General features: G+C 51.8%; 2 protein-coding genes across 2 annotated transcripts in view; one reads left to right on the forward strand and one right to left on the reverse strand.

The window, feature by feature from the left end:
• The window catches only part of ZZEF1 (zinc finger ZZ-type and EF-hand domain containing 1), a 77,028-nt gene extending 59,066 nt beyond the window's left edge, over positions 1 to 17,962 (reverse strand). The window contains exons 1-7 of the mRNA XM_038758856.1: positions 17,815 to 17,962; positions 16,011 to 16,145; positions 12,253 to 12,635; positions 5,969 to 6,113; positions 3,462 to 3,656; positions 2,950 to 3,121; positions 1,166 to 1,365 (exon numbers count right to left, since the gene is read on the reverse strand). Coding sequence (XP_038614784.1) covers positions 1,166 to 1,365; positions 2,950 to 3,121; positions 3,462 to 3,656; positions 5,969 to 6,113; positions 12,253 to 12,635; positions 16,011 to 16,145; positions 17,815 to 17,962 — 1,378 coding nt within the window. The remainder of the gene's footprint in view (positions 1 to 1,165; positions 1,366 to 2,949; positions 3,122 to 3,461; positions 3,657 to 5,968; positions 6,114 to 12,252; positions 12,636 to 16,010; positions 16,146 to 17,814) is intronic.
• Positions 17,946 to 27,278, forward strand: LOC119939443 (neuferricin). The gene is made up of 4 exons (XM_038759469.1): positions 17,946 to 18,228; positions 24,665 to 24,805; positions 25,942 to 26,128; positions 26,831 to 27,278. The coding sequence occupies exons 1-4, from the start codon at positions 17,961 to 17,963 to the stop codon at positions 27,042 to 27,044; spliced, it is 810 nt and encodes a 269-aa protein (XP_038615397.1). The 5' UTR covers positions 17,946 to 17,960; the 3' UTR covers positions 27,045 to 27,278.
• Positions 27,279 to 27,764: the final 486 nt, after the last annotated feature.

The following is a 27,764-nucleotide window of genomic DNA, read 5'->3' on the forward strand; positions in this document are numbered from 1 at the left end:
TTGGGTAGGGACCGTCTCTATATGTTGCCAACTTGAACTTCCCAAGCGCTTAGTACAGTGCTCTGCACACAGTAAGCGCTCAATAAATACGATTGAACAAATGAATGAAACAGGCTCACGCTCTTGCCCCTAGGCCACGCAGCTCCTCTTAGGAGGAGAACGGGCTGAGCCGTTAAGAGGCAGTCCGGCCCAGTCCGAAGGACCTGAGCCATGAACTGACTCCAAGATGGGCCCAGGAATTGCCACTGGGTTTCTCCTTGGGCTGAAGCCTCCTAACCGTTCTATGACTTGGTTTCCCCGCCTTTAAATGATGATGATGGTATTCGTTAAGTGCTTACTATATGCCAAGCACCGGATGAGGGCAAGCCCGCTTGCCCTAGAGGCCTGCGAAGACAGACGCGTTTCTGAAAAGAACGGACACGCTAAATTCAAGAGTCTGTGCCACTTCCACCCTTGTCAAAATACTGTTGGCAGGCTGTTTCTAGAATGTGGACTTTTGAGTTTTGGGTAAAGATCGGGCATTCGGTTTGAGCTTCCATTCCTCAGCGCCACGCGTAATCCCGTCATCCCGCTGGGGAAGCATCACTCAATCAATCAATCAATCAATCGTATTTATTGAACGCTTACTGTGTGCAGAGCACTGTACTAAGCGCTTTGGAAGTCCAAGCTGGCAACATAGAGAGACGGTCCCTACCCAACAGTGGGCTCACAGTCTAGAAGGGGGAGACAGAGAACAAAACCAAACATATTAACAAAATGAAATACATAGAATAGATATGTACAAGTAAAATAAGGCTCACTCCTCCCTGGACCACACTAGTGGCGGAGGCGGCTTCGGCAGCCCCAAACCCCAGCCTTCCTGGGCCCCCGGCAATCAATCAATCAATCAATCGTATTTATTGAGCGCTTACTATGTGCAGAGCACTGTACTAAGCGCTTGGGAAGTACAAATTGGCAACACACAGAGACAGTCCCTACCCAACAGTAGGCTCACAGTCGGACCGGCAGGGTCCGAGGCCCCGGCAAACCCACCTCCGTGACAAGGAGGGTGCTCACTCCGTGGCGCTGCGGCCACGCCAGCTGTGCCCAGTCTCTGATGCGCCCGTGCATCCCGCCCATCGCCCACCCGGCGAGGAGCGAGCCCTGCGTGCCGCGGCAGACTCACACGGCTGGCTGATGTTGGCGTTCTCCAGCAGGGTGACGTAGCCAGTGACGTTGCTGGGGATGTGGACGTCTCGCACCTCCTGGAGGCTGCCGCTGTTCCTGCCCACGGCTACCGTGACCTGCTGTGGCATGTAGCTCTGGTCCGTGGCCGCCACCGCGATGGACAAGTGCCGCAGAACCACGTCCGGCTTCATCTTCAGGCTGGAAGAAACCCACGCTGCCACATCTGCCCCTCCAGCCATCCAACCCATCGATGACTGGCATGCAGCTGCTGCCCGGATTATCTTTGTCCAGAAACGCTCTGGGCATATTACTCCCCTCCTCAAAAATCTCCAGTGGCCACCAATCAATCTGCGCATCAGGCAGAAACTCCTCACCCTGGGCTTCAAGGCTGTCCATCCATCCCCTCGCCCCCTCCTCCCTCACCTCCCTTCTCTCCTTCTCCAGCCCAGCCCGCACCCTCCGCTCCTCCGCCGCTAATCTCCTCACCGTACCTCGCTCTCGCCTGTCCCACCATCGACCCCCGGCCCACATCATCCCCCGGGCCTGGAATGCCCCCAATCCCTCTGCCCATCCGCCAAGCTTGCTCTCTTCCTCCCTTCAAGGCCCTGCTGAGAGCTCACCTCCTCCAGGAGGCCTTCCCAGACTGAGCCCCTTCCTTCCTCTCCCCTTCGTCCCCCTCTCCATCCCCCCATCTTACCTCCTTCCCTTCCCCACAGCACCTGTATATATGTATATATGTTTGTACATATTTATTACTCTATTTATTTATTTATTTTACTTGTACAAATCTATTCTATTTATTTTATTTTGTTAGTATGTTTGGTTTTGTTCTCTGTCTCCCCCTTTTAGACTGTGAGCCCACTGTTGGGTAGGGACAGTCTCTATATGTTGCCAATTTGTACTTCCCAAGCGCTTAGTACAGTGCTCCGCACATAGTAAGCACTCAATAAATACAATTGATGATGCACTGAGGCCCGTTGGGCATCAAACAAAGCACAGCAAGATGCACACTCTCTGCCTTCAGTGAGCTTATGCTCCAGGCAATCATTACTGGCATTCAATTTATTCACTCGTATTTACTGAGCGCTTACACACAGCACTATACTTAGTGCTTGGAAGAGTACAAAATAACAATAGACACATTCCCTGCCCACAATGAGCTTTCAAGCCCACCTACTGCTCTCTATCTCCCACATTAGAGCGGAACCTCCTTGTGAGCCCATTCTCCACCACTTGTTGGTCGGCTGCGTTCCCAGGTGTTTGGTCCAGTGTGTGTAATAATAATAATAATGATGATGGTATTTGTTAAGCGCTTACTATGTGCCAAGAACTGTTCTAAGAGCTGGGGGAATACAAGGTGATCGGATTGTCCCACGTGGGGCTCACAATCTTAATCCCCATTTTACAGATGAGGTAACTGAGGCACAGAGAAGTGACTTGCCCAAAGTCACACAGCTGACAACTGGTGGAGTCGGGATTTGAACCCATGACCTCTGACTCCAAAGCCCGGGCTCTTTCCACGGAGCCACGCTGCTTCTCTACTGTCTGTAGACAGTAAACTCGTTGTGGGCAGGGAATGTGTCGGTTATATTGTTCGATTGTACTCTCCCAAGTGCTTAGCTTAGTGCTCTGCACAAAGAAAGCGTTCAATAAATATGACTGACTGGCACCCAGTGCGTTGGAAGCAACACTGACACTCCCACCCAGGTCCAGGCTTCCCCGTCTCGCCCACCGAACCGCTCCCCCAATCTTCCCGGGCCCCTTCTCCGGTCGGCCACCCACCGGATCCAGTGGGAGCGCGCGCTCCCGTCCGACTGCCAGAAGGACGACGTTTCTCCGTTGGTCATCTTGTCGATGTCGGCGGAGTTGGAGGAGGTCTCTATGTAGGTGTAGCACTTGGCGACCGATTTCAGCTTGTCCGACTCCTGGCTCCCGCGTGGATCCCCAGGACATTCTAAGGACAAATCCCAAGGCTGCCTCCGACCGCCCGGAAAGATCCGACTCTCCGGGGGCTCGGCCCTGACACCGTCAAACGGCCCGGCTGGGCTGGGGGGCGAGCCCGGGTCTCCCGATTCCCAGTCCCGCATCCTTCCCAACGGACGCCGCCGCCGCCCACCAGGGCCGGGCTGCCTATCGCACCCTGGGATAGTCCCTTGGGAATTCCGGCCTCGAGTCTCACCCCCTCCACCGCGGCCTCAGACCCGACGCTTCCCACCACGTGCTCCGCCTCCGGGGAAACAGAGCCGCGACCCTCGGGCCCGAGGGGCCCCTTGGGCGAGCGCTGTCGCACCCACCCTTCTCTTTCTGAGCCAGCTGGTCCAGCGAATCCCTGAGCACCGAGGACCTCATGCTGCAGATGTTGTTGCAGTGCTCCAACACCGGATACGGGATGGCGGTGCTGGAGATGCGGTTCCGGTGGAGGAACCGCAGGATCATCGACGCGTGGACGGCCCGCCGCTCCGTCGGCTCGGAAAATATGTCGATGAAACCTAGGACGATCCCCACGTCGTCGGAGAAGGCGCTGAGCCCCCTCCCCCAAAGACACCTCCACGGGGTGCTGGGGAAGACCTGACCCAGCCCCTGCCCTCAGGGAGCTTCAGTCTAATGTGGGAAGAGTGCTGGGGGGCTAACTTTATGTTGGGAGAGTGCGTGTGCGTGCGTGCGTGGCGGGAGGGGGAGGAAGGGGGTTGCGACACGGGGATTTCAGCGGAGATGAGTTCCGGGTGGGAACGGGCTTCAGAGAGCCATGGAAAGACGCCTTATGGGATCTCGTCAGGCCTGACTGGAAACTCTTATGTCCAGTTGGAGTCCTGGTGTGGGCGAGGGCAGGCATTTCTGGACTGTGAGCCCGCTGCTGGGTAGGGACCGTCTCCATATGTTACCAACTTGTGCTTCCCAAGAGCTTAGTCCAGTGCTCTGCACACAGTAAGCGCTCAATAAATATGACTGACTGAATGAATGAATTCAGACACTCCACTGGGAACATCATTCATTCATTCGTATTTATTGAGCGCTTACTGTGTGCAGAGCACTGGACTAAGCGCTTGGGAAGTCCAAGTTGGCAACATCTAGAGACGGTCCCTACCCAACAACGGGCTCACAGTCTAGGAGGGGGAGACAGACAACAAAACAAAACACGTGGACAGGTGTCAAGTCATCAAGTCATCGCCCTCAAGCCCCCTGTGGAGGAGGCACCTCTGGGGGAACCCAAATAGCCACATGCTCAAAAGGTAGAGCTGGAGAGTGGAAACAAGCGATGCCGACAGTCCGGCCTGAGAAGGCCAGGATGGACGAGACAGGGACTGAACAGTGGATAATAATAATAATGATGATGGCATTTATTAAGCGCTTACTACGTGCAAAGCACTGTTCTAAGTGCTGGGGAGGTTACAAGGTGATCAGGTTGTCCCACGTGGGGCTCTCAGTCTTAACCCCCATTTTACAGATGAGTCATGTGAGGCACAGAGATGTTAAGTGGCTTGCCCGAAGTCACCCAGCTGACAATTGGTGGAGCCGGGATTTGAACCCATGACCTCTGACTCCAAAGCCCGGGCTCTTTCCACTGAGCCACGAGTGGATGACAGCGCCAGCAGCTTGTGTGGTGCCACCCTCACCCTCCTGGCCCCTGTTGGCCATGTTCCCACCTGGGCAAGAGGGCAACGATAGAACGGGCATGCAGAGAAGGGGCGGGGGAGCACGTGGAAGTAAATATAACTTTCATATCAAAAAGCAATGTTTTACCGATCATCAAAGACCCTCAAGTTTTCTCTTTGGTGCATTCCTAGGAAAAAGCTGCCCTTATCTATGCTAAATAGATTTGTCATTACCTAAAGCTAAATTGAAATGGGATTTCATCACTCCAGTCAAAATACTTCCAAGGTTGAGGAGGAGTAAAAGAAGGGAAACTATTGAGGAAAGGTAAATTTTGCAGAGAGAGGCACTGACACTGGCAAGTTGGGGGGAAGCAGCGTTGTACGGTGGAAAAAACTCGGACTTGGGAGTCAGAGGACCTGGGTTCTAATCCTGACTCCATCACTTGTCTGTTGCATGACCCTGGGCAAGTCACGACTTCCCTGTGCCTCAGTTACCTCATCTGTAAAATGGAGATTGAGACTGTGAGTCCCACATGGAACACGGACTTTGTCCAGCCTACTATCTACCCCAGCAGCTTAGTACAGTGCCTGGTACATAGTAAGCGCTTAACAAGTACCATTTAAAACAAACAAATATATAAAAGGGGAGAGCAGGGAGCCGCACTGGCCAAAGCCAATAAAAATGGTGTGAAAAGGCTACTGAGACACGGAGAAAATTGATCCAAATAATCAAGCAACCCCAAGCCAGGCTCCGAGTCGAAAACGGCAACAAAGACATTCCAGCGCTGAAAGACAGCTTGGCTATTGCTCCACCCCGAAACCTCTGAGGCTCGTCTCCGAATTCAAGACATTTTTTCTCTGCCAGAAAGTGAGGGCGGGACCCACGGGGAGCCTAACGGCACCGAATGGGACGGAAACGCGGATCGAGGGCTTCCACTGCCCACGGTGAGGACACCTCGGTCATTTCGAACGCCACGAGGGCCCCCGATGGGCCTGATGACTGAAACCGAAATCTGTAGGGAAGAGGGTTTCCGTTCTTGACTGGACCCGGCCGGAGGCTTGGAGGGCACCTGGGGAGATACTTCGGCTGGGCGGCCATCGCCCCCAGAGACTGTTTCTCCACCTAGGAACCTGCCCACCGGACCGGCCCGACGGCAGGGCCAGGGACCCGAATGGCCGTCCCTCCCGGCCTAGAGGGCTGCTCTTACCTGGAACGAGCGAGCAGGCCTGCAGCTGTCTGATGACGTGGCTCAGCTCCCCTTGGAGGTTGGCCCCACTGGAGCTCTTGAGGGCCTCCAGCATCCCTTCCACGTCCACGGCACCGTCCCCCTCGGCGTCAAACTGGGCAAAGGCCTGCGGGGCAGAGGGAGGAGCGTGGTTGGCACCCTCGGCCCCCCAGAATACACATCGGGGTGCATTCCGCTCAAGGGGTTGGAGCTCAGCCCCGGACGCACCGACGGTGGGAGGCAGAAGTGGGGGACGTCCAACTCGCTGAAGCGGGCTCAAAGTTGGGTTGTGTGCGGAGGGTCCTGCGCCATTTGGACCCACGGCTTCCCGACGAACAACACCGTGGTGGCCTGCGGTGGCCACTGGCCAGATTTTGGCCTCACTTGGATGCAGGCGGTGGCCTCCGCTACCACCAAGAGAAACTCCCCTGCCCATCCACCATGTATCTCCCAAATGCTCAAGATCCAATCTGAGGAAGTAAGGCCTGAATAAGCCTCACTGTGGGTCTCTCCTGATGACCTGACGACTGCCAACTAATCAATCAATGGCATTTATTGAGCACTTACTATAACTATGGTATTTGTTAAGCGCTTGCTCTGTGCCAGGCACGTACTAAACGCAGGGGTGAACACAAGCAAATTGGGTTGGACACAGTCCCTGTCCCATGTGGGGCTCAGAATCTCGATCCCCACTTTACAGATGAGGTCACTGAGACCCAGAGAAGTGAAGTAACTTGCCCACAGTCACAAAGCAGACAAGTGGCGGGGCCGGGATTAGAATCTGTGACCTTCTGACTCCAGGCCCATGCTCTATCCACTACGCCATGCTGCTTCAGAGCACTATACTAAGCCCGTGGGAGAGGACAAGACTACAGAATTAGCACACATTCCAATCCTGAAGATTAAAGAGGAGTTCCTCCAAAAACACATTTCTGGGCTCTGCACTCTGTCAGATTTGCCAAGGAAACACTTTGGCATCAGGACCCGGCACCCCAAAACTACATCTTCCTGAGGGGCAAGAGGCCAAAGGGCTCCCGCAGAGATCGGAGGCTAGAAGGCTCGACAGGTTGTTTCCCCACCCAAAAACAATGCACATTTCCACACCACACTCCCCTCTCTTCTTCTTTTTCACACAGAAGGGAAGCTCGGTGGGTTGGTGGGGGGATATTTTAGATTCTCAGAGAAAGCCACCGCTATGAAGTCCAGGGCCCAACAGTGACGCAGTCCCTGAGAACCCTTTCCGTTTTCCCCAAAACAATATTGCATCTTGTCCCGACAAGAAAGCACCTGACTGCTGCCTCAATAACCGAGGCTCGGGTTCTTTGGAAAGCAGCTTCCGATCTTCCCTTGACTGGGATACCCTTGGCTTAGGCCGAGGGGAGAGGCGAGCCCATCCCGAGTGGCCAAAAGGGCCTTCCGCTTGGCTGCCCGCTCTAGAAACCCAGCCCACCCTCGTGCCTAGACAGAGTTCCAGTAATTGAGATGTCCAGAGCGTGCCCTGTCAGAACGTCACTTGCCATCAGCCTTCCGGATCAAATCAATCCCAACTGGCTGCCCCGTGGGTCGGAAAAATCCTCTCCCCACAGGCCTCCGACCCGCCCAAGGCCAAGCCATAGAGGTCAGACTCTGGTCCCTTGTCCTCGGATCAACCACAAGAAAGACCGCGCTCTCGTGACTACTTGGTGGACAATCCCTCGACGCTGCAATATCAGGTCAGAGGACATGGAAGGCAGGCCTGGCAGTCAAACCAAGAAGCCAGTCAGTCGGTCAATCATATTTATTGAGGGCTTACTGTGTGCAGAGCACTTGTACTAAGCGCCTAGGAGAGTACAATAGAACAACATAACAGACACAGTCCCTGCCCACAATGAGCTTAGAGGCTTTTGGTGGTTCTGGCTCCGAAGCCACGTCAGTGGAGCCCTGGGGAGCAGGGGCCCAAAACCGTTTATTCACCAGGCTCACTCTCATTTTCACTATCCCTGCTCCCTCCCCTCATTAGCATTCCCGGAGCCAAAGTTACACAGATCAGATCTTTGTGACTAATGTGTGTGTCACCCCACCTTACCACTGTGCCAGGACAGGCCCTGGGCCCTGCGGTATCCTCTACAGAGGCTTTGTTGGAGCGACTCGTCACCAACGAGCCCATTTTTTCAGCTACTCTTTTAGGGAAGTTCCCTTGCTCCCAACCACCCCTCAGCTCAAGTTCCTCAGTCAGAACTCCTTACACACAAACCCTATTACCTCAGCTCTTACTCATCTAACTCTCCTCTTTTTCTTCTTCCTCCTGCCAGCAGAGTCAGTCAGTCAGTCAATCAATCAGATTTACTGAGCACTTAGTCTGTGCAGAACACTGTACTAAGCACTTGGGAGAGTACAGTGTAACGATAAACAGACACATTCCCTCCCCATAATGAGCTTACAGACAAGAGGGGGAGATGGACATTAATATAAATAAATTACAGACAAATTATGACGACCTCCCCAGCGAGACCAGAAGTTCCCTGAAGGCAGGGATCCTGTCTCTACTCTACTGTGCTCTCCAAATGCTTAGTTCAGTGCTCTACACACCAGAGATCGCAAACTCCTTAGGGCAGGAATCACATCTACTGTAAGTAGCCATAGTTTTCCAAGTGTTTAGTGTGGGGCTTAGCACTCAACAGGCATTTAGTAAGTGCCACAGAGTGCCAGAGACTGGGCTTTGTATTTGATTGACAGTGGCCAGGTAAATCCAAGGGAAAACGACACTTCAAAACCCATCCGTTAACACAACTCAAACATTCATTTCCTTGAAGGAAGAAAAAAAAAAACCTCTTCATGCTGCCCTGAAAATGCTTTTAAAAGGAAAATGTGAGAACACCTTGCCCCACACACCCAAACCACACAACTGGCCACTAATTAGTAAATGTGTTTAAAAAAAATACGGTCCTGACAACATTAACAATGCACTAGAGTCAAAGCCCTCTTCAAGGGGTAGAAATGGCTGTTATTCAGTGGATTTTCATTTCGTAACTTAGTTCAAAATCCTTGCAGATCTGTTTCATCAAACCGGCACCAAGGAAATAGGTCAATGTTGTTCTCTTTTCACCAGAGCTGAGGGTATGGGGCATAAAGACGCCTACCCTACTCTGTTCGAAAAGATAATTTGGGGGTCCTTCCCCAACTACCAGGCTCCTGGACCTTATTAACCCTTCAGCTTCCTCAGGCATGTGATTATTTATTTATACCCACCCTTGGCACTTTGTGTGGATTGAACATTTGATTTTACTGATTCTGGTTCCCTGGCTCATCGGTATTTCCACGCCCTCCCCTCAGTTAGAGTGGACGATCTCTGTGGGCCAGAAACGTGTCTCGTGCCCCAGCTGAACCTCCTGAGGGCCCGGTATGGTTCGCCGCCTTCAGTGGATGTCGCTCAAGAAGTGCCAATGCTACTAAGGCTCCTACCTGTGCCGGGAAAGGTGCGCATGCTACATTCGTTAGGTGAGAGATTTTCTCCCGACCACCTTTATCGGTTTCCTTTAAGTGCAAAGTCCAGTCTCTGGCACGATCTCCGTGTCATCTCCCTCGTCTCTTCCCTCTCTCGACATCGATTTTGTCCTCACCCGCCCCCTCTCCACAGCCCCTCAACTCCACGATTCTCCTCAGACCCATCTTCCCCGTGGCCCCCCACCCCACAATTCTTCTCAGTCTCCTCCTCCCCACAGCACCTTACCCCAAGCCTCCCCACTCCAAGGCTCTTCTCCTCTAAGATTTTCCTCAGTCCCTTCCTCTCCACAGCACTTTACCCCAGCCTCCCCACTCCAAGGCTCTTCTCCTCTAAGATTTTCCTCAGCCCCTTCCTCTCCATAGCCTCTCCCTCCAGAGCTCCCGACCCCACGATTCTCCTCAGGGCCATCTTTTCTGAAACCCCTCCCTTCCAGAGCCCCCTACCCCACGATTCTCCTCAGCCCCCTTCTCCCCATGGCTCCCCCTCCAGAGCCCACCACCTATGATTCTCCTCCGTCCCCTTTTCCCCACAGCCCTCTCTCTAGGGCCCCCCACCCTACGATTCTCCTCAGCCCCCTTCTCCCCACGGCTCCCCTCTCCAGAGCCCCCCACCCCACGATTCTCCTCAGGGCCATCTTTTCTACAACCCTTCCCCTTCAAATCCCCCTACCCCACGATTCTCCTCAGGCCCCCCTGAGCCCCACAACTCCTCTCTCCAGAGTCCCCCCCTACCATGATTTTCCTCAACTCCCTCCTACCCACAGCTCTTCTTCCCATGGTTCCCCCACCCCACGATTCTCCTCAGGCCCCTTCTCCCCATGGCTCCCCTCTCCAGAGCCCACCAGCCATGACTCTCCTCAGTCCCCTTTTCCCCACAGCCCTCTCTCTATGGTTCCCCCACCCCACGATTCTCCTCAGGCCCCTTCTCCCCATGGCTCCCCTCTCCAGAGCCCCCCAACCATGATTCTCCTCAGTCCCCCTTTTCCCACAGCCCTCTCTCCATGGCCTCCAACTCCACGATTTTCCTCAGCCCCCTTCTTCCCACGGCTCCTCTTTCCACGATTCTCCTCAGCCCCCCTCCTCCCCACAGATCCTCTCTCCATGGCCTCCAACTCCACGATTTTCCTCAGCCCCCTTCTTCCCACGGCTCCTCTTTCCACGATTCTCCTCAGTCCCCCTCCTCCCCACAGATCCTCTCTCCATGGCCTCCAACTCCACGATTCTCCTCAGCCCCCTTCTTCCCACGGCTCCTCTTTCCACGATTCTCCTCAGCCCCCCTCCTCCCCACAGATCGTCTCTCCATGGCCTCCAACTCCACGATTCTCCTCAGCCCCCTTCTTACCACGATTCTCCTCAGCCCCCCTCCTCCCCACAGATCCTCTCTCCATGGCCTCCAACTCCATGATTTTCCTCAGCCCCCCTCCTCCCCGCAGTCCTCTCTCCAGAGGCCCCGGCCCCCCGATTCTCCTCAGCCCCCTCCTCCCTGAGACTCCTCTCTCTTTGGCCCGAGACCCCACGATTCTCCTCGGCTCCCTTTCAGTCAATTTTATTGAATAAGCGCTTACTGTGTGCAGAGCACTGTACTAAGCGCTTGGAAAAGTACAATGCAACAATCAACAGTGACATTCCCTGCCCAAAAGAAGCTCACAGTCTAGAGTGGAAAAGGCACACAGCCATAAAAATAATTAAAATTAAAATTAATAAAGTTTTCTCCACAGCCTTCCTTCCAGGGCCTGGGAGTCAGAAGGTCATAGATTCTAATCCCACTCTGCCACTTGTCTACTCAGTAACCTTGAGCAACATACACATATATATACGGACATATACACACACATATACATATATGTGCATATACGCATACATACACACATACACATACATACACACACATACACAAATACACGTGTATATATATACACACACAAGCATACATACACATACACACATACATATACATACACACATATATACACATACACATATATACGCATATATATGCACATGCATGCATACACATATGCATATATACAAACACACACATACACATATACGTACATATATACACGCACATATGCATACACATGCACACATACACATACATGCATATGCATGCACACATATACATGCATATATACACATATGCACGCAAACACACACACATACGCATATATAAACATACCCGCACATGCATGCACACACACGAACACATGTACATGCACACACACATACACACATATATGCATGCATGTACACGCACGTATATACACATATGTGCACACATATGCACGCACATACACGTAGACACACACATATATACATATATATGTACACTCATATACATACACACACATATACACATACATTTGTACACACGCACCCCAAGCGCTTAGTACAGTGCTCTGCCCACAGTAAGCGCTCAATAAATACGATCGAATGAATGAAAACGTATACACACACATACACACACATATAAACACACACCTATATATGCGCATACACACATATACACGCATATATACACACATACGCATATACACACACATATATATATTCATATATACATATATACGCACATGTATGCGCATGCACGCACATCTATACGCACATATGCATATACACGCATGCACATGTATGTAATAATACATATATTATTGTTATTGTTATTATTATTATCCAGGTCCCCCGGGCCAGGAAGCCACGCTGCTTGTCAGGGTGGGCGGAGGAGAGGAGAGGGAGAGGAGGGGGCTGGGCACGGAGGCCGTCCCCCATCGTAGGTGACCCACCTCCTCGCACTGGTCGCGGGTGCAGCCGGCGCCGCGGCTCTCCAGGGTCTCGCTGAACTGGTCGAGGGTGACGGTGTGGTCTCCGCGGGCCAGCCGCTCCTCCAGCCAGCGCAGCAGGGCCGGCTGATGCCGCCACAGGGGCGACTCCCCCAGCGCCGCCGGCCGCAGCCGCGCCGCCGCCTCCCGCAGCCGGGCCTGCTCCAGCAGCGCCGGGGCCGCCGGCAGGCCCGGACCGGGGCCCGACCCCCGCCCGACGGGCGACGGCTCCGACGGCTCGGCCTCTTCCTCCCCCCCCTCCTCCTCCTCCTCCTCCTCCTCGCTGCTGGGGCTCGGCACGTTCCCCATCGGGGGGCCTCTCCGGACGGCCTCCTCCCTGCCGCGACCTGTCACCCTCCGGACGGCCGGCGAAAGGGCGGGCGGGCGGGCCGGCCTACGACCGGCTCGGCTTCACAGCCGCAAAGCGGCGCCGCCGCCCGTCGCGAAACGCCGTAAACCGCCAGGCGGGCGCGCCCGCATCCAAGATGGCGGCGCCGGCGCACGCCACGCACGCCCTCCTCCTCCTTCCCTCAGTCGTATTTCTTGAGCGCCCGCTGTGTGCGGAGCACTGTACTAAGCGCTTGGGAAGGACAAGTTGGCAACGTATAGAGACGGTCTCTATTCATAGAGAAGCAGCGTGGCTCAGTGGAAAGAGCACGGACTTTGGAGTCAGAGGTCATGGGTTCGAATCCTGCCTCAATCATCAATCAATCAATCGTATTTATTGAGCGCTTGCTGTGTGCAGAGCACTGTACTAAGCGCTTGGGAAGTACAAGTCGGCAACACATGGAGACAGTCCCTACCCAACAGTGGGCTCTGCCACTTGTCAGCTGTGTGACTTTGGGCAAGTCACTTCACTTCTCTGAGCCTCAGTTCCCTCATCTGTAAAATGGGGATGAAGACTGTGAGCCCCCTGTGGGGCAACCTGATCACCTTGTATCCCCCCAGTGCTTAGAACAGTGCCTTGCACATTCATTCATTCATTCATTCAATCTTCAATTGTATTTATTGAGCACTTACTGTGTGCAGAGCACTGTACTAAGCGCTTGGGAAGGACAAGTTGGCAACGTATAGAGACGGTCCCTACCCAACATTCATTCATTCATTCCCAAGCTAGCTCCCTTCCTCCCTTCAAGGCCCTACTGAGAGCTCACCTCCTCCAGGAGGCCTTCCCACACTGAGCCCCCTCCTTCCTCTCCCCCTCGTCCCCCTCTCCATCCCCCCGTCTTACCTCCTTCCCTTCCCCACAGCACCTGTATATGTGGATATATGTTTGTACATATTTATTACTCTATTTATTTTACTTGTACATATCTATTCTATTTATTTTGTTAATATGTTTGGTTTTGTTCTCTCTCTCCCCCTTCTAGACTGTGAGCCCACTGTTGGGTAGGGACTGTCTCTATACGTTGCCAACTTGGACTTCCCAAGCGCTTAGTACAGTGCTCTGCACACAGTAAGCACTCAATACGATTGATTGATTCATAGAGAACAGCATGGCTCACTGGAAAGAGAACGGACTTTGGAGTCAGAGGTCATGGGTTCAAATCCTGGCTCTGCCACTTGTCAGCTGTGTAACTTTGGGCAAGTCACTGCACTTCTCCGGGCCTCAGTTACCTCATCTGTAAAATGGGGATGAAGACTGTGAGCCCCCTGTGGGACAACCTGATCACCTTGTATCCCCCCAGTGCTTAGAACAGTGCCTTGCACATTCATTCAATCGTATTTATTGGGCTCACACTCTCTCCACTTCAATCCATACTTCATGCTGCGGCCCGGATTATCTTTGTCCAGAAACGCTCTGGACATATTACTCCCCTCCTCAAAAACCTCCAATGGCTACCGATCAATCTGCGCATCAAGCAGAAACTCCTCACCCTGGGCTTCAAGGCTCTCCATCACCTCGCCCCCTCCTACCTCACCTCCCTTCTCTCCTTCTACTGCCCAGCCCGCACCCTCCGCTCCTCCACCACTAATCTCCTCACTGTACCTCGCTCTCGCCTGTCCCGCCATCGACCCCCGGCCCACGTCATCCCCCGGGCCTGGAATGCCCTCCCTCTGCCCATCCGCCAAGCTAGCTCTCTTCCTCCCTTCAAGGCCCTGCTGAGAGCTCACCTCCTCCAGGAGGCCTTCCCAGACTGAGCCCCTTCTTTCCTCTCCCCTCGTCCCCCTCTCCATCCCCCCGTCTTACCTCCTTCCCTTCCCCACAGCACCTGTATATATGTATATATGGTTGTACATATTTATTACTCTATTTATTTATTTTACTTGTACATTTCTATCCTACTTATTTTATTTTGTTGGTATGTTTGGTTCTGTTCTCTGTCTCCCCCTTTTAGACTGTGAGCCCACTGTTGGGTAGGGACTGTCTCTATGTGATGCCAATTTGTACTTCCCAAGCGCTTAGTACAGTGCTCTGCACATAGTAAGCGCTCAATAAATACGATTGATTGATTGATTGATTGATAGAAGGGGGAGACAGAAAACAAAACAAAACATATTAACAAAATAGAATAAGTAGAATAAATATGTACAAGTAAAATAAATAAATATGGTAATAAATCTGTACAAACATATATACAGGTGCTGTGGGGAGGGGAAGGAGGTAAGGCGGGGGGGATGGAGAGGGGGAGGAGGGGGAGAGGAAGGAAGGCCTCCTGGAGGAGCTGAGCTCTCAGTAGGGACATAGTAAGCGCTTAATAAATGCTATTATTATTATTCATTCAATCGTATTTATTGAGCGCTTACTGTGCGCAGAGCAATGTACTATTACTACTACTACTAATAATGGCATTTGTTAAGCGCTTACTATGTGCAATGCACTGTTCTAAGCACTGGAAGACTCTTGCTTTGTTTTTTAATGGTACATGTTAAGCGCTTACTATGTGCAAGGCACTGTTCTTAGCACTGGGGGGGGTGGGGGGATACAAGGTAATCAGGTTGTCCCAAGTGGGGCTCACAATCTCAGTCTCCATTTTACAGATGAGATAGGCACAGAGAAGTTAAGTGACTTGCCCAAAGTCACACAGCTGATAAGTGGAGGAGCTGGGATTAGAACCCATGACCTCTGACTCCCAAGCCCAGGATCTTTCCACTGAGCCACGCTGCTTTTTTAAGCAGTGCTACTAAGCGCTGGGGAAGTACAAGTTGGCAACACATAGAGACGGTCCCTACCCAACAGCGGGCTCACAGTCTAGAAGGGGGGAGACAGACAACAAAACAAAACATATTAACAAAATAAAATAAATAGAATAAATATGTACCAATAAAATAGAGTAATAAATACATCCAAACATATATACATATATATGTATATATACATATACAGCCCGTTGTTGGGTAGGGACCATCTCTCTATGTTAACGACTTGTACTTCCCAAGCGCTTAGCACAGGGCTCCGCACACAGTAAGCGCTCAATAAATACGACTGAATGAATGAATGAAGGTTTTGTTTTGTTTGTCTCCCGTTCTAGACTGTGAGCCCGTTGTTTTGTAGGGACCATCTCTCTATGTTAACGACTTGTACTTCCCAAGCGCTCAGTACAGGGCTCCGCACACAGTAAGCGCTCAATGAATATGATTGAATGAATAAATATCTATATATATACTATATACTAGTATACATATATATAAGATATACTATATATATATATATATATATATATATATATATATATATATATATATATATAGTCAGACTACGATTGAATGAGTGAACGGACGAACGACAGGGCCTTGGGCGGCCATCTTGGAGCCGGGCTCTGAGGCGAAGACGGCGGCGGGCGGGGAGAGGCCCGGATGCAAGATGGCGGCGGCGCCGGCGCCCGCCATCTTGGGGCCGGGCGGTTGGTCGGGCTCTGAGGCGACCGGTCCCATGACGCTGTGGCGGGGGTGTGTGTGTGTGTCTGTATAGATATAGATATATACTATATAGATATATAATAATAATAATAATGGCATTTATTAAGCGCTTACTATGTGCAGAGCACTGTTCTAAGCGCTGGGGAGGTACAAGGTGAACAGGTTGTCCCACGGGGGGCTCACAGTTGTAATCCCCATTTTACAGATGAGGTAACCGAGGCCCAGAGAAGTGAAGTGACTTGCCCAAAGTCACACAGCTGACAATCGGCGGAGCCGGGATTTGAACCCATGACCTCTGACTCCAAAGCCCGGGCTCTTTCCACTGATATATAGAGATAGATAGATAGATAATACATATATTTCTGTATGTATTATCTATCTACCAATATAGTGATGATAGATAGATAGATAGATAATGTATATTTCTGTATGTATTATCTACCAATATAGTGATGATAGATAGATGATAGAGAATACATATATTTCTGTAGGTATTATCTACCAATATAGTGATGATAGACAGATAGAGAATACATATATTTCTGTATGTATTATCTACTAATATAGTGATGATAGATATAGATTAGATAGAGAATACATATATTTCTGTAGGTATTATCTATCTACCAATATAGTGATGATGATAGATAGATAATACATATATTTCTGTATGTATTATATATCTACCAATATAGTGATGATAGATAGATAGATGATATAGATAGATAGAGAATACATATATTTCTGTATGTATTATCTACCTACCAATATAGTGATGATAGATAGATAGAGAATACATATATTTCTGTATGTATTATCTACCAATATAGTGATGATGATAGATAGATAATACATATATTTCTGTATGTATTATCTATCTACCAATATAGTGATGATAGAGAATACATATATTTCTGTATGTATTATCTATCTACCAATATAGTGATGATAGATAGAGAATACATATATTTCTGTATGTAGATAGATAATACATATATAGTAGCACTATACTATAATACAGTATAGTGATGATAGATAGATAGATAGAGAATACATATATTTCTGTATGTATTATCTATCTACCAATATAGTGATGATAGAGAATACATATATTTCTGTATGTAGATAGATAATACATATATAGTAGCACTATACTATAATACAGTATAGTGATGATAGATAGATAGATAGAGAATACATATATTTCTGTATGTATTATCTATCTACCAATATAGTGATGATATAGATAGAGAATACATATATTTCCGTATGTATTATCTATCTACCAATATAGTGATGATAGATAGAGAATACATATATTTCTGTATGTATTATCTATCTACCAATATAGTGATGATATAGATAGAGAATACATATATTTCCGTATGTATTATCTATCTACCAATATAGTGATGATAGATAGAGAATACATATATTTCTGTATGTATTATCTATCTACCAATATAGTGATGATAGATAGATGGATGATAGATAGGTAGAGAATACATATATTTCTGTAGGTATTATCTATCTACCAATATAGTGATCATGATAGATAATACATATATTTCTGTAGGTATTATCTATCTACCAATATAGTGATGGATGGATAGATAGATAGATGATATAGAGTGAGTCACACTACGATTGAACGAGTGAGCGGACGAACGGCAGGGCCTTGGTCGGCCATCTTGGGGCCGGGCTCTGAGGCGACGGCGGCGACGACGACGACGGCGGCGGGCGGGCCGGCGGGGAGAGGCCCGGATGCAAGATGGCGGCGCCGTTGGGCGGGCCGTGAGGGGAGCGTTGCCATGGCGCCGTGGCGGCCCGGTGCGGCGGCGGTGTTGGCGGCGCTGGCGGGCCTGGCCGCGGCCTGGCTGCTGGGCCGCTGGGCCCCCGGGGAGCGCCCCGGGCGTGGAGGCGGGGCCCGCCTGCTGAGGCCGGCCGAGCTGGGCCGCGCCCGGGGCTCCGGGCCCGGGCCCGAGCCGGGCCTGCTCCTCGCCGTGCTGGGCCGCGTCTTCGACGTGCGCCCGGGACAGGCCCACTACGGGCCCGGCCGACCCTACAGCCACTTCGCAGGTACCGGGGCCCGCACTCCCCCGCCAACGCCGCCGCCGCCCAAAAAGGCCTGCCAAAAGTCACAGTCTTTTAGACTGTAAGCCCACTGTTGGGTAGGGACCGTCTCTAGCGGTTGCCAACTTGGACTTCCCAAGCGCTTAGTACAGTGCCAAAAGTCGCAAAAGTCACAGTCTCCTAGACTGTAAGCCCACTGTTGGGTAGGGACCGTCTCTCGGTGTCGCCAACTTGGACTTCCCAAGCACTCAGTACAGTGCCAAAAGTCGCAAAAGTCACAGCCTTTTAGACTGTAAGCCCACTGTTGGGTAGGGACCGTCTCTAGGGGTTGCCAACTTGGCACTTCCCAAGCGCTTAGTACAGTGCCGAAAGTCACAGTCTTTTAGACTGTGAGCCCACTGTTGGGTAGGGACCGTCTCTAGACGTCACCAACTTGGACTTCCCAAGCGCTTAGTACAGTGTCAAAAGTCGCAAAAGTCACAGTCTTCTAGACTGTAAGCCCACTGTTGGGTAGGGACCGTCTCTAGATGTCACCAACTTGGACTTCCCAAGCGCTTAGTACAGTGCCAAAAGTCGCAAAAGTCACAGTCTTTTAGACTGTAAGCCCACTGTTGAGTAGGGACCGTCTCTAGATGTCGCCAACTTGGACTTCCCAAGCGCTTAGTACAGTGCCAAAAGTCACAGTCTTTAAGACTGTGAGCCCACTGTTGGGTAGGGACCGTCTCTAGGGGTTGCCAACTTGGACTTCCCAAGCGCTCAGTACAGTGCCAAAAGTCGCAAAAGTCACAGCCTTTTAGACTGTAAGCCCACTGTTGGGTAGGGACCGTCTCTAGGGGTTGCCAACTTGGCACTTCCCAAGCGCTTAGTACAGTGCCGAAAGTCACAGTCTTTTAGACTGTGAGCCCACTGTTGGGTAGGGACCGTCTCTAGATGTCACCAACTTGGACTTTCCAAGCGCTTAGTACAGTGCCAAAAGTCACAAAAGTCACAGTCTTTTAGACTGTAAGCCCACTGTTGAGTAGGGACCGTCTCTAGATGTCGCCAACTTGGACTTCCCAAGCGCTTAGTACAGTGCCAAAAGTCACAGTCTTTTAGACTGTGAGCCCACTGTTGGGTAGGGACCGTCTCTAGGTGTTGCCAACTTGGACTTCCCAAGCGCTCAGTACAGTGCCAAAAGTCGCAAAAGTCACAGCCTTTTAGACTGTGAGCCCACTGTTGGGTAGGGACCGTCTCTCGATGTTGCCAACTTGGACTTCCCAAGCGCTTAGTACAGTGCTCCGCACACAGTAAGCGCTGAATAAATACGATTGATTGGCAACTGAGCCCTCTCTCTAATAATAATCATCATTTAGGGGTTTGCTAAGTGCTTACTGTGTGCAAAGCACCGCTCTAAGCGCTGGGGAGAATACAGAGTGATCAGGTTGGCCCCTGTGGGGCTCACAATCAATCCCCATTTTAATAATAGTGTTGGTATTTACTAATCGCTTACTATGAGCAAATCACCGTTCTAAGCGCAGGGGAGAATACAGAGTGATCAGGTTGGCTCATGTGGGGTCAAAACCTCCATTTTAATAATAATAATAACTTCGGTATTTGTTAAGCGCTTACTATGAGCAAATCACTGTTCTAAGCGCAGGGGAGAATACAGAGTGATAAGGTTGGCCCCTGTGGGGCTCACAATCCCCATTTTAATAATAATAATAACTTTGGTATTTGCTAAGTGCTTACTATGTGCAAAGCACCGTTCTAAACGCTGGGGAGAATACAGAGTGATCAGGTTGGCCCCTGTGGGGCTCACAATCTTAATCCCCATTTTAATAATAATAATAATTTTGGTGTTGAGCGCTTACTATGTGCAAAGTACTGCTCTAAGCGCTGGGGAGAATACAAAGTGATCAGGTTGGCCCATGTGGGGCTCACAATCTTAATCCCCATTTTAATGATAATAATAATTTTGAAATTAGGTAAGCGCTTACTATGTGCAAAGCACTGTTCTAAGCGCTGGGGAGAATACAAAGTGATCAAGTTGGCTCATGTGGGGCTCACAATCAATCCCCATTTTAATAATAATAATTTTGGAATTTGTTAAGCATTTACTATGTGCAAAGCACTGCTCTAAGCGCTGGGGAGTTTACAAGGTGATCAGGTTGTCCCACGGGGGGCTCACAGTCTTAATCCCCATTTTACAGATAGGGAACTGAGGCCCAGAGAAGTGAAGTGACTTGCCCAAAGTCACACAGCTGACAAGTGGTGGAGCCGGGATTTGAACTGATGACCTCTGACTCCAAAGCCCGGGCTCTTTCCACTAAGCTACGCTGCTTCCCCGCTTCTTAAGCGCTTACTATGTGCAAAGCACTATTCTAAGCGCTGGGGAGAATACAAAGTGATCAGGTTGGCCCATATGGGGCTCACAGTCTTAATCCCCATTTAAATAATAATAATAATAATTTTGGTATTTGGCAAGCGCTATGTGCAAAGCACTGTTCTAAACACTGGGGAGAATGCAAAGTGATCAGGTTGGCCCATGTGGGGCTCACAATCTTAACCCCCATTTTACAGATGAGGGGACTGAGGCCCAGAGAAGTGAAGTGACTTGCCCAAAGTCACACAGCTGACAAAAGGCAGAGCTGGGATTTGAACCCATAACCTCTGACTCCCAAGCCCGGGCTCTTTCCACTGAGCCACGCCGATGACATTTATTAAGCGCTTACTTTGTGCCAAGCACTGTTCTGAACGCCGGGGAGGTTACAAGGTGATCAGGTTGTCCCCCGGGGGGCTCACAGTCTTCATCCCCATTTTATTCATTCATTCAGTCGTATTTATTGAGCGCTTACTATTCATTCATTCATTCATAGTCATTCAATCGTATTTATTGAGCGCTTACTGTTCATTCATTCATTCAATCATATTTATTCATTCAATCATATTTATTGAGTGCTTACTATTCATTCATTCATTCATAGTCATTCAATCGTATTTATTGAGCGCTTACTGTTCATTCATTCATTCAATCACATTTATTTATTCATTCAATCGTATTTATTGAGCGCTGACTGTGTGCACAGCCCTGTACTAAGCGCTTGGGAAGTACAAGTCGGCAACAGATAGAGACGGTCCCTACCCAACGACGGGCTCCCAGTCTACAAGGCGGAGACAGATGAGGTATGCCTACAGATGAGGTAACTGAGGCCCAGTGAAGTGACTTGCCCAAAGTCACACAGTTGACAAGTGGCAGAGTGGGGATTTGAACCCATGACCTCCGACTCCCAAGCCTGTGCTCGTCCCACTGAGTCACGCAGCTTCTTTCTGCACACCACTGTACCGTACAGCAGCGTGGCTCAGTGGAAAGAGCCCGGGCTCTGGAGTCAGAAGTCATGGGTTCAAATCCCGGCTCTGCCCGTCGTCAGCTGGGTGACTTTGGGAGAGTCACTTAACTTCTCTGTGCCTCAGTGAGCTCATCTGTCAAATGGGGATGAAGACTGTGAGCCCCACGTGGGACAACCTGATTACCTTGTATCTCTCCCAGCACTTAGAACAGTGCTTGGCACCTAGTAAGCGCTTAACAAATACCAACATGATTATTACTATTAGACGGCCTCTAGAGTGTAAGCTCGCTGTGGGCAAGGAACGTGTCTGCCAGACTCTTGTGTTGTCCTCGCCCAAACGCTTAGTACAGTGCTCTGCACACAGGAAGCCTCCATTAATACCGTCGCTGATGATCTGTGGTATTTAAGCCCATAGTATGTGCAAGCGCAGGAATAGATACAAGATAATTTATTTAATTGTATTTATTGAGTGCTTACTGTGTGCAGAGCACTGTACTAAGCGCTTGATAATCCCACATGGGGCTCACAGTTTTTAGTAGGGGAGAGAACAGGTACTGAATCCCCACTTGGCAGATGAGGGTTCCGACTGTGAGTCCACTGTTGGGTAGGGACCGTCTCTATATGTTGCCAACTTGTACTTCCCAAGCGCTTAGTACAGTGCTCTGCACACAGTAAGCGCTCAATAAATACGATTGATTGATTAGGTGAAGTGAAGTGACTTGCCCAAGGTCACCCAGCAGAGACAAGCGGCAGAGCGAGGATTAGAACCCAGTTTCCCTGACTCCCAGCCCGGGCTTTTTCCAGTAGGCCGCACTGCTTCTCCAAGCGGCGTTATCTGGACTACTGCATCCCGTCTGGACTACTGCATCAGTCTTCTCTCTGATCTCCCATCCTCATGTCTCTCTCCACTTCAATCCATACTTCATGCTGCTGCCCGGATTATCTTTGTCCAGAAACGCTCTGGGCATGTTACTCCCCTCCTCAAAAATCTCCAGTGGCTACCAATCAATCTGCGCATCAGGCAGAAACTCCTCACCCTGGGCTTCAAGGCTGTCCATCCCCTGGCCCCCTCCTACCTCACCACCCTTCTGTCCTTCTCCAGCCCAGCCCGCACCCTCCGCTCCTCTGCCGCTAATCTCCTCACCGTCCCTCGTTCTCGCCCGTCCCGCCATCGACCCCCGGCCCACGTCATCCCCCGGGCCCGGAATGCCCCCAATCCCTCTGCCCATCCGCCAAGCTGGCTCTCTTCCTCCCTTCAAGGCCCCGCTGAGAGCTCACCTCCTCCAGGAGGCCTTCCCACACTGAGCCCCTTCCTTCCTCTCCCCCTCGTCCCCCTCTCCATCCCCCCCATCTTACCTCCTTCCCTTCCCCACAGCACCTGTATATACGTATATATGTTTGTACATATTTATTACTCTATTTTACTTGTACATATCCTATTTATTTTATTTTGTTAGTATGTTTGGTTTTTTTTTCTCTGTCTCCCCCTTTTAGACTGTGAGCCCAATGTTGGGTAGGGACTGTCTCTATATGTTGCCAACTTGTACTTCCCAAGCGCTTAGTACAGTGCTCTGCACATAGTAAGCGCTCAATATATATGATTGATTGATTGATTATCTGCTGAGTGGATCGGGGCCACCCCTAGCGCTTAGTACAGTGGCTTCAGCCCGAGAAAAGAGGGCCCAGCCCGGCCTGGCTACCCTCCCAGGCGGGACGAGATCTTGGCCGTGGCGGAGCGTTTGGTACGCGGCCTCCGACTACGTTTGAAGCAGCGTGGCTGAGAAGCAGCGTGGCTCAGTGGAAAAGGAGGAGGCTTCTGCCCTAAAGCCCTTTAAAGGGGGGGCAGCGTGGCCTAATGGAAAAAGCACCCCAAATCTGGCCTCAGAACCAGTCCCTGGCCGGCTGCCTTGACCTTCATTCATTCATTCAATGTATAGAGTGCTCGCTGTGTGCAAAGCACTGTGCTAAGCGCTTGGGAGAGTACACTATACCAACAAATCAATCAATCGTATTTATTGAGCACTTACTGTGTGCAGAGCACTGTACTAAGAGCTTGGGAAGTACAAGTTGGCAACGTATAGAGACAGTCCCTACCCAACAGTGGGCTCGCAGTCTAAAAGAATCACATGGGTTCTCTGGGCCTCAGTTCCCTCATCTGTAAAACGGGGATAAGATAGCCATCCCTTTAGACTGTGAGCCCAGCGGGAGTCACCGAGGGTCTCTCTTGTATCTGCCCCAGTGCTTATCATCGTGACCTTCTGCGCCCCTGCGCCACCCCCAGCCAGTACACGGAGACGGGGACCAATTCCTCCAAGAGAAGCAGCGTGGCTCAGTGGAAAGAGCACGGCCTTTGGAGTCAGAGGTCATGGGTTCGAATCCCAGCTCTGCCAACTGTCAGCTGTATGACTTTGGGCAAGTCACTTAACCTCCCTGGGCCTCAGTTACCTCATCTGTCAAATGGGGATGAAGAGCGCGAGCCCCCCCGTGGGACAGCCTGATCACCTTGTAACCTCCCCAGCGCTTAGAACAGTCATCATCATCATCATCATCAATCGTATTTATTGAGCGCTTACTATGTGCAGAGCACTGTACGAAGCGCTTGGGAAGTACAAATTGGCAACATATAGAGACAGTCCCTACCCAACAGTGGGCTCACAGTCTAAAAGGGGGAGACGGAGAACAAAACCAAACATACTAACAAAATAAAATAAATAGAATAGATACGTACAAGTAAAATCAATAGAGTAAAAAAAAAATATGGACAAACATATATACATATATACAGGTGCTGTGGGGAAGGGAGGGAGGTAAGATGGGGGGATGGAGAGGGGGACGAGGGGGAGAGGAAGGAAGGGGCTCAGTGTGGGAAGGCCTCCTGGAGGAGGTGCGGTCTCAGCAGGGCCTTGAAGGGAGGAAGAGAGCTAGCTTGGCGGAGGGGCAGAGGGATTGGGGGCATTCCAGGCCCGGTCCTTTGCACATAGTAAGCGCGTAATAAATGCCATCATTATTATTAATAGAGACTTCTTTGAGTGTCCCTTTCCCTCCCAGCCGGTACACAAGAATGGGGACCCCTTCCGCGTCCCTCCCGGCTGCTAACGGAGGCTTCCGCCCTTCAGGCCGTGACGCCTCGCGAGCGTTCGTCACCGGGGACTTCAGTGAAACGGGCCTGGTAGATGATGTGTCCGGCCTGTCGCCCGCCCAGATGCTGACGCTGCACAACTGGCTCCTGTTCTACGAGAAGAACTATGAGTTTGTCGGTAGGTGCCCGGGGCTGGGGGGTGGAGGGGATCCATCTCCCGGACCCCCGCCCGGCCTTGCCTCGACCGCTTCATGTGTCAGAACCAGTCTCCATCTAGGGCAGCCCTAGGGGGGCCGGAGGTGTAGACACCCTCTGTCCAGAGCGGTCAGGTAAGGACCTGGTTGGGGCTGGGGGGAGAGAGAGGGGACCCTGCCCCCGTAGTCAGTCGCCGCCATCCCGGGCTCTGCCCTCCAGCCCATCCCCGGGCCCCGTGGGCCGCCACGACTCCAAGCTCGCTCTCTTCCTCCCTTCAAGGCCCTACTGAGAGCTCACCTCCTCCAGGAGGCCTTCCCACACTGAGCCCCTTCCTTCCTCTCCATCCCCCCATCTTACCTCCTTCCCTTCCCCACAGCACCTGTATATATGTATATATGTTTGTCCATATTTATTTATTTATTTATTTATTTTACTTGTACGTATCTATTCTATTTATTTTATTTTGTTAGTATGTTTGGTTTTGGTCTCTGTCTCCCCCTCTTAGACTGTGAGCCCACTGTTGGGTAGGGACTGTCTCTATATGTTGCCAATTTGTACTTCCCAAGCGCTTAGTACAGTGCTCTGCACATAGTAAGCGCTCAATAAATAGAATTGATGATGATGATGATGATGGGGGGAGGGAGAGGGGACCCTGCCCCTGTAGTCGGTTGCCGCCACCCCGGGCTCTGCCCTCCAGCCCGTCTCCGGGCCCCGTGGGCCGCCACGACTCCGAGCTAGCTCTCTTCCTCCCTTCAAGGCCCTACTGAGAGCTCACCTCCTCCAGGAGGCCTTCCCACACTGAGCCCCTTCCTTCCTCTCCCCCTCTCCATCCCCCCCATCTTACCTCCTTCCCTTCCCCACAGCACCTGTATATATGTATATACGTTTGTACATATTTATTTTACTTGTACATATCCTATTTATTTTGTTAGTATGTTTGGTTTTGTTCTCTGTCTCCCCCTCTTAGACTGTGAGCCCACTGTTGGGTAGGGACTGTCTCTGTACATTGCCAACTTGTACTTCCCAAGCGCTTAGTCCAGTGCTCTGCACACAGTAAGCGCTCAATAAATACGATTGATGATGATGACGACGACGACTCCGGCCCCTCCTCTCCCTCAGGGAAGCTGGTCGGGAGGTTCTACGGGGAGGACGGCGAGCCCACGCCGGCCCTGGTGCTCGCCGAGGCCGCCATCGCCGAAGGGCTCCGGGCCCAGGCCCTGGACGACGAGCTGAAGCGCCAGTTTCCCCCGTGCAACTCGGAGTGGAGCGCGGCCGGTGGCAGTCGGTTCTGGTGCTCCAAGCAGAGGTAACCCCGCTCCCCCAGCCGGGAGCTCCGGTCCCACCGCGGCAGGGCGGTGGACGTCGCCCCGGTGTCAGAGCCCGGCCCGCTCTCGGAGGACGGGGAGGAAACTCTCGGGGGATCTCGGCCACCCCCAGCAGAGGCCCGGGGGTTCAGCGGGAGAAACCGAGGCTCGGGAGCAGCCTGGGAAGGCGCGGGAGGCTCGGCTAGGATCAGGCCTTTGGATTAGCTATGGGTTTCTGCGGGCCCCGAGGTTCTGGATAACGGAGAGTGGGTTGTCATCCCCCTGGAGCCCTTGGCTGGTGTTTCCATGCCTGCCGCCTCCTTCATCCCCCGCCATCCGGCTGAAGGAGGGAGCTCTCCGGGGAAAGGAGGGGGCTAGAGTCCCGATTCCGGGCTGCCCAATTAGGCATGGCCCCGGATTCATCCGTGGTCCTCAGGGGGCCCCGAGACAGCGGTGGAGGATTCCTCACGCTTTCTCTTCAAAGTACACCAGCTGGGCCTCCCTCTGGGGCCTGGAATGGGCCCCCATTCATTCATTCAATCGTATTTATTGAACGCTTACTGTGTGCAAAGCACTGTACTAAGCGCTTGGGAAGTTGGCAACATATAGAGACGGTCCCTACCCAGCAGTGGGCTCACAGTCTAGATGGGGGGGCCCCAGAGCCGAGCAAGCAACAACTCTGCCTTGCCCTGTCCTGTCCGCAGCGGGGGCGTGAGCAGAGACTGGGTTGGCGTCCCCCGGCAGCTGTACCAGCCCGGCCCCGCGGGGCCCCAGTGCGTCTGCGTGCGGCCCACGGGGCCCCCCTCCGGCCAGCCGGTGGCGGCGGAGAACCGGGACCGAGGAGACCTGGACCACCCGAGCCTGCAGGAGTTCGAGGGCTGCGCCCCCCAAGCCACCGCCTGCGTCCGGCGGGGCTGAGCTGGACGCCGGGGGACCCCACATCACCCCTAACTGGACCGGGGACCCCGCATCGCCCTTGGAGGGGGATAGCCGGGGCCTGTGGACCCGCAGCCCCCTCGCGGGCCAGGCCCGTGGCATTTCCTGGGCATCGTTCTGAGCTGAGCACCCTGGAGGCCCCACCCTCCATCCCCCGTGCAAGAAATTCCCATCTGGGAACATTCCAGCCATTGAAATAAAGACATTTCATCGTCATCCCCAGAGCACTGCACCTTTGGGCAGGGCGGCCAGTTGACCCACCCCCCAGCCCACTGGACCGTTCAGTTTTTTGGCTCAGTCTCGTAGGGGATGGATGGTGATGGCATTTGTTAAGTGCTTACTATGTGCAAAGCACTGTTCTAAGCACTTGGGGGGGGGATACAAGGAGATCAGGTTGTCCCACGGGGGGCTCACAGTCTTAATCCCCATTTTACAGATGAGGGAACTGAGGCTCAGAGAAGTTAAGTGACTTGCCCAAGGTCACACAGCAGACGTGGTGGAGCAGGGATTCGAACCCATGACCTCTGACTCCAAAGCCCGGGCTCTTTCCACTGAGCCAAGCTGCTCCTCCAAGCCCTGCCAGGCCTGTCTTTTTAATAATAATAATAATAGCATTTAGTAAGCGCTTACTACGTGCAAAGCACTGTTCTAAGCACTGAGGAGCTTACAAGGTGACCCACCCCCCAGCCCACTGGACCGTTC

This window comes from Tachyglossus aculeatus, chromosome 17 (genome assembly GCF_015852505.1).
Source record: "Tachyglossus aculeatus isolate mTacAcu1 chromosome 17, mTacAcu1.pri, whole genome shotgun sequence".
Taxonomy (NCBI): domain Eukaryota; kingdom Metazoa; phylum Chordata; class Mammalia; order Monotremata; family Tachyglossidae; genus Tachyglossus; species Tachyglossus aculeatus.